This window comes from Oncorhynchus clarkii, chromosome 22 (genome assembly GCF_045791955.1).
Source record: "Oncorhynchus clarkii lewisi isolate Uvic-CL-2024 chromosome 22, UVic_Ocla_1.0, whole genome shotgun sequence".
NCBI classification, from domain to species: domain Eukaryota; kingdom Metazoa; phylum Chordata; class Actinopteri; order Salmoniformes; family Salmonidae; genus Oncorhynchus; species Oncorhynchus clarkii.
Window position 1 is genome coordinate 27036249 of NC_092168.1, and position 11825 is coordinate 27048073.

An 11825-nucleotide genomic window follows, 5' to 3' on the forward strand; every position below is an offset into this window, starting at 1 on the left:
CAATGCAAAGTTTGTTACGTAATTGAAAGCGTTAGATTTGGGTCACGTGCTTCGCCGGATGAGCTTGTAGGGTTGAGAACTTTATATGAGACTTGTATATATATATATAACCACATCAACCATTTTGGTAATTGGCCATGAAACACTCCACCCATCTTCTACGCAGGCGACATGAATCAAGGGCACCTTGACTGAGTGCTGGCGCGATGTTTTGACAGTGAATATTTGATAGCTAACTATTTGACAAACTTTTGCCCCATAACTGCAGGTAAGCATCACCGGGTCATCTTTCGTAATTCTATCTCGAAATCACGTAGCTAGCTAGTTAACTACATGTTTGTTCGGTGCAATTTTGGGGTTTAGTGCAAGTAAGTTAACTAGCTAACGTTACAGTAACTGGCTACTATAACTACAGTACACCAGCTGAGCATTTCAGTCAGCTGATTAAGCTAACTTAGCTAACGTTAGCTAGACAAGTTAAACTCAACTAGAGTCATGTGCATATACTTTTCAGGTGACGAAGAGGGGACACAGAGGACACCTGCTGAACTCATCCTACTGTGGATAAAAGTACCACAATGACACATGACAGTCCCAAACACACGAAGCTGCTCTCCTTCCATGGTGATATTCTCACATTTCAGTGCAAACTCCCCAATCCCAGAGATGGCGAAAGTCGAAGAGGATCAGAATTGGCTTTTAGCAGACTGACATTTCAACGGAATGGCTGCACTTTCTTAAAGGGGAATGGTGGTATGGCTGTCATCAACAGAAAGAGTTCATCTAATGTTGATATAGTGGCATGCACCTTTGCCCTACATGTGAAAAACAGAGTCACTTCGCCATGCATTTTACTGATACAGAGCAAGAAGGGAAATGTCTTCAAGTACAGCCTTCTCACTCTGAGCATCTCAAATAGATTAGAGCCACATATGGAGTTTAAACTGCCATACCGAATGAAAGACAATGTTACTATCTTGCAAGGCCCTACTGTATTATGGAGCCATGCTGGTATTGTCTTCTACACGTCACTGCAGGCAGGTGAAGTTAGACAAATACCTATCAAGCTCTCTCTGAATTGTATTGTTGAGTTTCCTCTCAACAAAAGAAAAATATTCATACTAGGTTACCAAACACAATCAAAAGAATGCCTGAAAGATCATTTGGACGCTCCAGGCGGGAGCAAAACCATGGGTTATTTTGTAGAGGACGGACAAGTATTTAATGCAGATCTGATCTTACCTCATGCCTATAGTTCCATCACACAGTGTGTATTTGTGATCTCCGCTGAAGAGGTGAACAGTGTGTTGAAATCAACTGTGGTGGCAGCGACCAGTAAAAAGCAGTTGGTGTATTTTGAGAACGGCATTCCCATTGAGGTATGTCTGCTTCCCTTTGAAGAACCTCAACACATTCAGATGGTCAACACTGGACGCAATGGATGTCTGTTTGCCATCTATTTCAACGATGGACATGTCTGTGCAGTGTGGAAAGATACTTTTCAGGTATTGTTCTGCTATTTTGGGTGAGCTATCATGCTTACTGTATAATTCTCATGGCCCTGTTCTGTCTCCCTCAGGTAGCATCATGCTGGTCAGGTGTGACCTCCCTACATGTGGATGACTTTTTGAGCTGTGGAACAGATCAGATGCTGCTGGTCTTTGGAAGCCAGAGCCCTCCTGTGGATCCAGTGGATCTTTTCCTCATCACAGATCTCTGCGGGACAACCTATTCTGTGAGACACTACTATTTGTTCTTCTTTACCAGTTTTATAACACCCAACTTATACCCCTAAATGGTGTATGTAACAAGGTTCATATCCGGTGTTTTGTAAACCAAATGCCTAAAGGTACCATTCTGATCTTTAAAGATTGTATGTTTCAGCATGGACAGGAGAGCAGTGAAGGACAGCAGGCATCTGACACAGCTCAGGAGAACTACCTCCTAACTGTCCAAGCTCTACAGTCCAGACTACAGGTATATTATTACATTCAGGAGAACAACATCACAGCTGTTATTCTGTAGTTGTGTATTTGGGTGCTAATGAGAACAATGCGTAAATTATTTAACAGTTGTCATGTTTGGAGTGTATTGTCCAGATGCAACAATATTCCAGTTTATCCAACATGTTGCTATTTTCCACTATGTTGTGTTTCTTTAGAGTGGCCTGACCTTGCTCCAGGATCTTCAGAGCGATGTGAGGGTGAAGGAGAGGGTTCTACGCCAGTCAGTCCAAGCCCTCACAGACCTGGTCTCAGGAAGAGAACACATTCTCACCCAGACAGAGCAGGTGATTGTCATTAGCCTAGTCACGCTTATTTTTCTTACATTGTCATGATCTTTCTTACATGACAATTCAATATATGCCAGATGTATGTAACTGTTATCATATTGGTGTTGATGGTAGTCTTTGATCCTCTCTAACAGGAAGGCCTTGTTTCTCTATGGGAAGATGAGCCAGAGGACGAGGCCATTCATGAGAAGAGGCAGGTTATGCCGGTGATGCCACCACCTCTAGTGGACAATCTTTGGCACCGTGTCATTGAAGACCGCTTGATTGTGGGCGTGATACTATCCACAGAGAGTGCCATGTAAATATACTTCTTTCTCTATATCAGTTGATATTTTCACTGTCACGTGAGCTCGTTTGAGAGCCCTATGAACATTGCATCTTATTTTCCTCAGCTACGTATCATTGAACATCAATTGTTAGTAGTGAATTTTGCAGCTTCTAATTTTATTGATATCTTCATTTTATGGAGCTGAGGGCATGGTAATGATAGCGGCAGTGTTAAAGTAATGATAGTATGTGTTAATGGGCTCAGTCAAGCATGGTTCCTGCCTGGTGAAAACCACTGACCAGATGTTAGATCCCACAGTGGCTGACCAGATTTCTTTACCTACCAACGAGCAATTCCCCCAACCAAAAGACAGAGATAAAAATAAAACAATAAAAACCTGCCAGAATATTGATCTTTAAATCCACTCACTTAAATCACACCCGAAAGATCATGTTTCCCCTCCAGACATTTGTCTCACTAGCTAGGTTTCAATCCAATTGGTGACTAATATTGTAAAATCTGCCTATGCGTAAAACAATATGCGCATTTTCACATTTAAGATGTGGTGTAATCCAATTGACTATTGCGGACAAAAGGCAATGACTTAATGCACAAATTACTTGTTGCCTTTTTACTTGTTTACTTGTTGCCTAAAAATGTTGCCTTTTTAAATAGCGAATGTTCACACTCTGGCCTTGGCATGCGTGCTCTAGCAACAGCTTGCACATGTAGTGCAGGTATAGCCTACATCAGTGGCTCCAAACCTTTGTCCGTTACTGTACCACCAACTGAATTTTGCTCTGCTAGGGGTTACCCCCTCGTGCATTTTACCAGTAGTCCTATGACCTCAAATCTTCTCAAGTACCCCTTGGTTGGGAATCTCTGGCCTACATGATAAGATTATTATTATTATTATGTCAAACGACAGCCAAGCGTAGATCATAATGTCACCAGAATATTGAAAAAGAGCATCAAGCTCATCGCTGTGTACTTTCACCACCCTGTGAACTTCATAATTTATTTAATCTGTAGCTTAATAAACTGCATGCTTTCCCGAGTTGTAGTGAGAGGATCACACACAATATCGTGTGACTCCAATTTTACTTCGATATGATGGTTATTGTATCAATATGTGTGCATAAAGGCGTTTCCACCACCATTTCTCCAAAATTAATTATACCGACACAAAAAGATTCCATCTTGTCTAGCGTATTTTGGTTTGTCGACACTCGCATAAAAAGTGAGATGGAAACCTAGTTAATATCACAGAACTTATACAACTTAGATCATGATTGCATTTATGAGGACATATAGCAAACAAACGTAACCTCAAATGCTGTTTATGCCTGTGAAGTGCACTCAAAGCAAGACTGAAGGGATATCAATAATGTCTTCCCTTCCACCCAGTTGCCTTGCCTCAGCCTCCTGTAGAAGAGCTACTTTTAGGAGCCAGTCTTACTCTCTCGGGCGATAACTCTCCAGACTTTGAGATATTACTCTACAGCAGCCACATGCCTATCTGGTCACCATGGCAACATACTCTCCAACAGCCCTCAGAGCGGTTTCTGTGGGAGCGCAGAGCAATCAAGAGTCCAAGTTGCGCCACCTGTTCTGTTTTAACTTGGGCGCATGTCTTGAGGATGGAGAATATCATCCTTATGGTGGAATTGCTTGGGGGCCCTCAGTGCTGCTGCTGTGGGTTAACATGGCACTGGTACAGCTCAAGTAGTACATAGGCTCTCCAGACAGTTTGAGATCACTCATCTGTTTGTTCTTTCATGCGTTCTTTTGGTCTTTAATTTATTCGCTCACTCACTTCATTAATACTAAATGTATTTGATTCCCTGTTCAGCAGCCTACTGTGTCCGAGCGATTGTTACTGACGTGTTATACACTGAACAAATTTATAAACACAACATGTAAAGTGTTGGTCCCTTGTTTCATGAGCTGAAATTAAAGATTCCAGAAATGTTCCATACACACAAGAAGCTTATTTCTCAAAAATATTGTGCACAATTTTGTTTACATCCCTGTTAGTGTTTCTCCTTTGCCAAGATAATCCATCCACCTGACAGGCGTGGCATATGAAGAAGCTGATTAAACAGAATTTTCATTACACAGGTGCACCTTGTGCTGGGGACAGTAAAAGGACACTGATGTGCAGTTTTGTCACACAACACAATGCTACAGATGTTTCAAGTTTTGAGGGAGCGTGCAATTTGCATGCTGATTGCAGAAATGTCCATCAGAACTGTTGCCAGAGAATTTAATGTTCACTTCTCTACCTTCTCTACCACTTCCAACCAGCCTCATAAAGACGTATGGTGTCATGTGGGCGAGCGGTTTGCTGATGTCAATGTTGTGAAGAGTGCCCCATGGTGGGGTCATGGTATGGGCAGGCATAAGCTACAAACACAATTGCATTTTATCAATGGCATTTTTAATGCACAGAAATACCAATGACGTGCTCCTGAGGCTCATTGTGAGGCCTGTTTATTTTAAGGTATCTGTGACCAACAGATGCATATCTGTATTCCCAGTTATTTGAAATCCATAGATTAGGGACCTAATGAATTTATTTCAATTGACTGATTTCCTCATATGAACTGTAACTTCATAAAATGTTTGATATTGTTGCGTTTTATATTTTTGTTCAGTGTATATATTTTTGTTCCAGCTCAGCGGAGAGTGTTACTTTATCCATCCTGAGAGAGAGAGGCCAGAGCCAGACGCCTGCGGTCATCCAGACCCACAGCCAAGCGTCCTGGTTCCCCACACCCAGCCCCTCCACACCCAGCCCCCCGTCTCCCTACTCTCACCCAGAGCCAGCGGCTAAGAGGAGCAGGCGGGCCATTGCCAGCGGAGCCCGTGCCACACACCGACTGGCAGTGACCGCTATGACTGACCTGACCCCTCTGCTGACCTCTGGCAGCGTCAAATGCCCCATTATGCTCCATTACGTCCACAGACAGGGATCTTCGGCCTCTGTAACCGCTCCAGGACCAACAGTGGTCCAGTGCGGTCAAATCCAAATTGATATTCAGGTCAAACACCACCGCCAGCTGATGACCAACAGTCAACTCACAACAGGTAAAACTGTGACACTTTATATCAGTGGATGGTCAATAAGTAAAAGCTCTAACTCCCTTTATGATAATTGATAGTCGTTTGTGTGTGGACATCTTCACGTCTTTTCTTAACAGTATAATAGTGTTGCTTACTCATTGAATAAACAGTTAATACTGTATGTAGTGTTCACTATTCTATTGCATTCTATTTTCTTTCCTGTCTCTCTAGATGAGGCTAGAGAAGACCTGCTTAGCCTATTGGCTGTACTGGATGCCTGGACCTTCCTGATCCACTCTCCTGACCACACCCTGTGTGATGTGGCTGGCTGGATCCAGACAAGCATTCCCTGTGAGAGGCTAGAGATCAGCCCACACTACCTACTGGCCAATCCTGCTGGGCCATCTGCTGTCATGCTGTTTCACTGGCAGCACAAAACACCTTTCCAGGGAGAATTATCCGTCCACTGCAGGTAGCTAATCTTTGCTTACAATGGCGTTTGATATGTTCAACGAATTAGGAAATTATGCACGAGTGATTAAATTACTTAGTGGTGGGCCATGCATGAATGTTCCTTAATCCAAATATACTGGAATGTTTAATGGCGCTCTAATACTTCAATGGTATAGTGCGTTTCGATACAGATTAAACACAAATAATACATACCTCTCATGATATTTACATAATTGTTTACCTGTAGCCAGTTCAAGGTGCTGCAGTTCCTCGACTCCCTGTTCGGTTTCCTGCCAGCATCCTGCTCCATCCTGCGCCTCAGGCAGGGGGGAGGAGACGGGACGGTACCACGACTGGCCCATTCCCTGGAGAAAGAGGTACTGTCACTCAAACAGGGCGTGTCGTCTTTGCTCCATGGTGAGGAAGAGGAGATGGAGGAGGTGAAGAAGAGCAGTGGAGTGAAGAAGATGGAGCCCCCTGATCCAGGCTCTGCTGAGGGACTCCAGAGGTGCAGGGAGGAGTGGCAGCGGGACAAGGAGAGGAGCAGGAGGCTGTTGAGCCCCCTGGTGGGCGTGGAGCGCTATCGCAGGTTGACCCAGAGCCTAACCCAGGTACAGCTGGAAGGAGATGTAGCTGCCCTCCTAGAGACACAGACACTAATTTAGGCTTGCAATGCATTGACATGCACACTAAGTGGCCAGCCCAAATTCTTCGGTTCATGGGAACGTAGCTCAATTGGTATCAAGGGACCTAACGGGTGCCAGGAAAACATTCCCCACACCATTATACCACTGCCACCAACCTATACCGTTGACACCAGGCAGGTTGGGGCCATGGACTCATGCTATTTACGCCATATGCTGACTCTGCCATCAGCATGACGCAACAGGACCCGGGATTAGTCGGACCAGGCAAAGTTCTTCCACTCTTCAGTTGTCCAGTGTTGGTGATCGAGTGCCCACTGGAGCCACTTCTTGTTTTTAGCTGATCGGAGAGGAACCCGGTGTGGTCGTCTGGTGCAATGGCCCATCTGTGACGAGGAACGACAAGTTGTTAATTCCGAGATGCCGTTGTTGTACTGCACCATTATTTGCCTGTTTGTGGCCCGCTTGTTAGCTCGCACGATTCTTGCCGTTCTCATTTGACCTCTCATCAACAAGCTGACAGGACTGCCGCTCACTGGATGTTTTTTTTGTTTGTCGCACCATTCTCGGTTAACCCTAGACACTGTTGTTTCTGAGATACTGGAACCGATGCGCCTGGCACTGACGATCATACCACGTCTCTTAGATCACTCGTTTTGCCCATTCTAATGTTCAACGAACAGTTTCTGAACGCCTCAATACCTGTCTGCCTGCTTTATATAGCAGCCACGTGACTCACTGTAGGAGTGAACCATTTTCGTGAATGGTGTATCTAATAAACTGGCCACGGTAGTGCAGTAGTTCTTTTTTATTTCTATGCCTTCTACAGGATTGTATTGTTACCTTCTTTTGGTTTCTAATATTCTGTATGTTCCTGTTATCAATGAAATGTTGAGATTCAGTCCAGATGATCACTGTCTTATGCCATGTTGAACTGAGTGCTACCTTATGCGTTGTCATTGGTAATGAGAAGTTACAAACCTGAGATGCAATTCACCCTGTAGGTTACTGTAATTATTATGTTAATCTCTCATACTGTAAACCTGCCTGTACCTATAGTTCCTCAGATGTACGGTCCATTTAAAAAAAGTGTTCATACCCCTAGACTTATTCCACATTTTGTTACAGCCTGAATTCAAAATTGATTAAATATGATTTGTTTCATCCATCTACACTCTATAATGACAAAGTGAAAACGTTCTGAGAAATTGTTTAAAATGTATTAAATGAAATACTGAAATCTCATTTACTTAAGTATCTCTCAGTGATTACATCTGTGAGTCTCTCTGCGTAAGTCTCTAAGAGCTTTCCACACCTGGTATGTACAATATCTGCCCATTTTTTTAAATTATTTTCTCAATTCTTCAAGCTTGTTCTTCATTTAAGTCAGCATTGATGGGGTGGAGCATTGCTCCCTCTACAGAAGTTTCTGTTTCGAGAAGGGGCTCAGCCTAATCGGTTATAGCGCTTCACAAGTAAATAGTTTCACTTCCTTTTATTAGCACCTCAAAACCAATGGTGCTTTATTTCTACTGAAGTAGCAGAACAGCAGCATACAGTGCCTTCAGAAAATATTCACACCCCTTTGTGAAAATGTTTTGTGAGAGCCTGAATTAAAAATGGACAAAATAAATAACAAACATCTCATCCATCTAAACACAATACCCCATAATGACAGTTAAAAATTTTTTTTTTTTTTAAATGTATTTGCATAAGAATTCACACCCCTGAGTCAATGCATGTTAGAATAACCTTTGTCAGTACTTACAGCTGTGAGTCTTTCTGGCTAGGTCTCTAAGAGATTTGCAACTCTGGATTGTACAATCATTGCCCATTATTTAAAAAAATTCTTCAAGCTCTGTCAAATTTGTTGTAGGTCATTGCTAGATAACAATTTTCAAGTCTTGACAGACTTTCAAGCAGATTTATGTCAAAACTGTAACTCGCCCACTCAGGATAATTTGCTCTCTTCTTGGTATGCAACTCCAGTGTAGATTTGCCCTTGTGTTTTAGGTTACTGTCCTTCTGAAAAGTGAATTCATCACCCAGTGGTACAGCACACTGAACCAGGCTTTCCTGTATAATTTTGACTGTGCTTAGCTCCGTTTTCTTTTTTGTCCTGAAACTCCCTAGTCCTTAATGATTACAAGCATATCCATAACATTATGCAGCCACCACTATGCTTGAAAATATGGAGAATGGTACTCAGTAATGTTGTATTGGATTTTCCCCAAACATAACACTGTATTCAGGACAAAAAGTGACTTGTTTTGCCACTTTTTCCCCAGTATTACTTTAGTGCCTTATTGCAATATTATTCTGTACCATCTTCCTTTTCATGCTGTCAATTGGGTTAGTATTGTGGAGTAACTACAATGTTGTTGGTCCATCCTCAGCCATTTAAACTCTGTTTTAAAGTTACCATTGGCCTCATGGTGAAATCCCTGAGCTGTTTCCTTCCTCTCCAGCAACTGAGTTAGGAAGGATGCCAGTATCTTTAGTGACTGGGTGTATTGATACACCATCTAACGTGTAATAACTTGTCAATGTCTGCTTTTTTTGTTTGTTTTTGAGGCATTGGAAAACATCCGTGGTCTTAGTTTGAAATTCACTGCTCGACTGAGGGACATTACAATTATCTGTATGTGTGGGGTACAGAGATGAGGTAGTCATTCAAAAATCACGTTAAACACTATTGTTACACAAAGTGTCCAAACAACTTATGACTTAAGTAAGTTTTTATTCCTGAACTTATTTAGGTTTGCCATAAGAGGTTGAATACTTATTGTTTTTTTTATACAAAATAATAATAATAATAAAAAAGATCTAAACAATATTCCACTTTTACATTATGGGGTTTTGTGTGTGGGCCAGTGACCAATATATGTTTAGTCCCTTTCAAATTCAGGCTGTAGCACAGCAAAATGTGGAAAAAGTTGAGTTGTGTGAATATGTTCTGAAAGCACTGTATGAATGTGTGCGTGTGTGAATGCATGTCTCCCTTGGACCACCTCCTGTGCTTCACGCCTCTAATCTGTGTGTAATAGCTACTCCTCTCTCCCCTCAGACCGGCAGCCTGTGAAACGCTGCTGCTGCTGTGATCTGAAGTGTGAAACACTGTGTGTTCAGAATGAAACTTTAGGAGGTAACGGGATGGCAAACGTCTACACCTGCCTCCCTGGTTAGAAGCTGAGAAAGCTTTGTCTCTTCCCGTTATGGCGCAGTTATATTTTCTGTAAGATGCTATAAATTAAACCCATCTTGGATATTGTCTTGACCAAATGTAGTACAGTTACTATGTGTGCTCAAACAGCAAACAGCCCAGGCTGTTTGACTAAAGGTGTCTGGTAGGACGGATGGTGCATTTCTACCAGGTTTTTGGCCCCTTATTTTGTGAAGTTCGCCCCTGGAGGACCCCAGGATGGGGATGTGCAGTTTTGGTTCTCATAAAGTCAGATCGCGACACAGCAGCTCCTGTCTGTGGCACACTGTCTGACCAGAGAAATTCCACTTCTCTCTCTTTCACCACGATACTATCTGTGGTCCAATACCTAAGGCTGTTATTGAATCCAGGGCTCTTGGACTCACTGTCACAATACTTTTTGTCTAGAAAACATAATTGGAGAACATTGTTGTAGGCACTCTTTGTTTTCACTGTCATGGGATTTTTTGCAAAATAATAAAAATAAAAAGCCATACAATTCAAATGATTCTGCTTTGAACCGGTTTTGTGAGAACTGTATCATCTGGTGATACCTGCCATTTGCGTTTTGCTCTGCTGTCTGTCTTTTTCACAATACTCACACTAATTCACACCTTTCGGCCTCCTTCAAACACACACAGGTTTTTGGGTTTTCCTCTGGGGTTAGGTATACAGCGCTTGCACTGAGGCACCTGCTCGATTTGTTATGGTATCAGCTGGGGATGGTTTTCTGCCTGGAGGCCTCTTCAAACCTCACTGCCTGGCAGGCTGAGGAGAATGCATGGGGATTTGTTTTGTCATCCCATTATTGCAAGCTAACTTTTAAGTTTGAGAAGAATGACTGCAGGGCATCTGCCCTCGATCCACAAGTGTTTTCATCAGAATGAAGAATGTGGTTCCTGACAGAGGAATTTCATTGCAGACGAGGACCAGGCATGAAGCTTGCATATGCCTCTTCTCCGAAGCCAAAATATACTGAACAAAAATATAAATGTAACATGCAACAATTTTAAAGATTTTACTGAGTTAGTTCACGGAAGGAAATCAGTCAATTGAAATCAATTAAATAGGCCCTAGTCTATGTATTTTACATGACTGGGAATACAGAAATGCATCTGTTGGTCACATATACCTTTAAAAAAAAAGGTAGGGGAGTGGATCAGGCTGTTGATTGTGGCCTCTGGAATGTTGTCCCACTCCTCTTCAATTGCTGGATATGAGGTGATGGCTGCAGATGAATGGCACAGCAATGGGCCTCAGGATCTCGTCACAGTGTCTCTGTGCATTCAAATTGCCATCTGTAAAATGTAATTGTTTTTGTCTATAGCTTATGCCTGCCCATACCATAACCCCACTGCCACCGTGGGGCACTGTTCACAACGTTGACATCAGCAAACTGCTCGCCCATACGACGCCATACCGTCTGCGGTTGTGAGGCTGGTTGGACGTACTGCCAAATTCATTGGTAACAGCTCTGGTGGACGTTCATGCAGTCAGCATGCCAATTGTACGCTCCCTCAAAACGTGAGAGATCTGGCATTGTGTTGTGACAAAACTGCACATTTTAGAGTGGCATTTTATTGTCCCCAGCACAAGGTGCACTGTAATGATCATGCTGTTTAAGACTTCTTGATATGCCACATCTGGATTATCTTGGCAAAAATGAAATGCTCATTAAGAGGGATGGAAACAAATTTGTGCACACAATTTGAGAAAAGGAAGCTTTTTGTGCATATGGAAAGTTTCTAGGATCTTTTATTTCAGCTCATGAAACATGGGACTAACACATGTTGCGTTTTAATATTTTTGTTCAGTGTAGTTTGAAGGTTATTATAGGGCAATTCTGCCACTTTTCAAACTCATCTCCAGCACCATACCAGAGTCTACATATGTGAAAAT

At 42.5% G+C, this 11825-nt stretch overlaps 1 protein-coding gene across 2 annotated transcripts; it reads left to right on the top strand.

Annotated features, from left to right (window-relative positions):
• The first annotated feature begins 44 nt into the window (after positions 1-44).
• On the top strand, positions 45-8409 carry LOC139380698 (Fanconi anemia group B protein-like). Of its 2 annotated transcripts, none has more exons than XM_071123633.1 (9): positions 45-268; positions 515-1505; positions 1580-1735; positions 1885-1977; positions 2162-2290; positions 2428-2591; positions 5239-5651; positions 5859-6099; positions 6328-8409. In XM_071123633.1, exons 2-9 carry the CDS (start codon positions 579-581, stop codon positions 6743-6745), a joined length of 2541 nt encoding a protein of 846 aa, XP_070979734.1. In that variant the 5' UTR covers positions 45-268; positions 515-578; the 3' UTR covers positions 6746-8409. The 2 variants fall into 2 exon arrangements, with proteins under 2 accessions (XP_070979734.1, XP_070979735.1); XM_071123634.1 differs by having other exon boundaries at positions 49-268; positions 515-1041; positions 1584-1735; positions 6328-7973.
• Positions 8410-11825: the final 3416 nt, after the last annotated feature.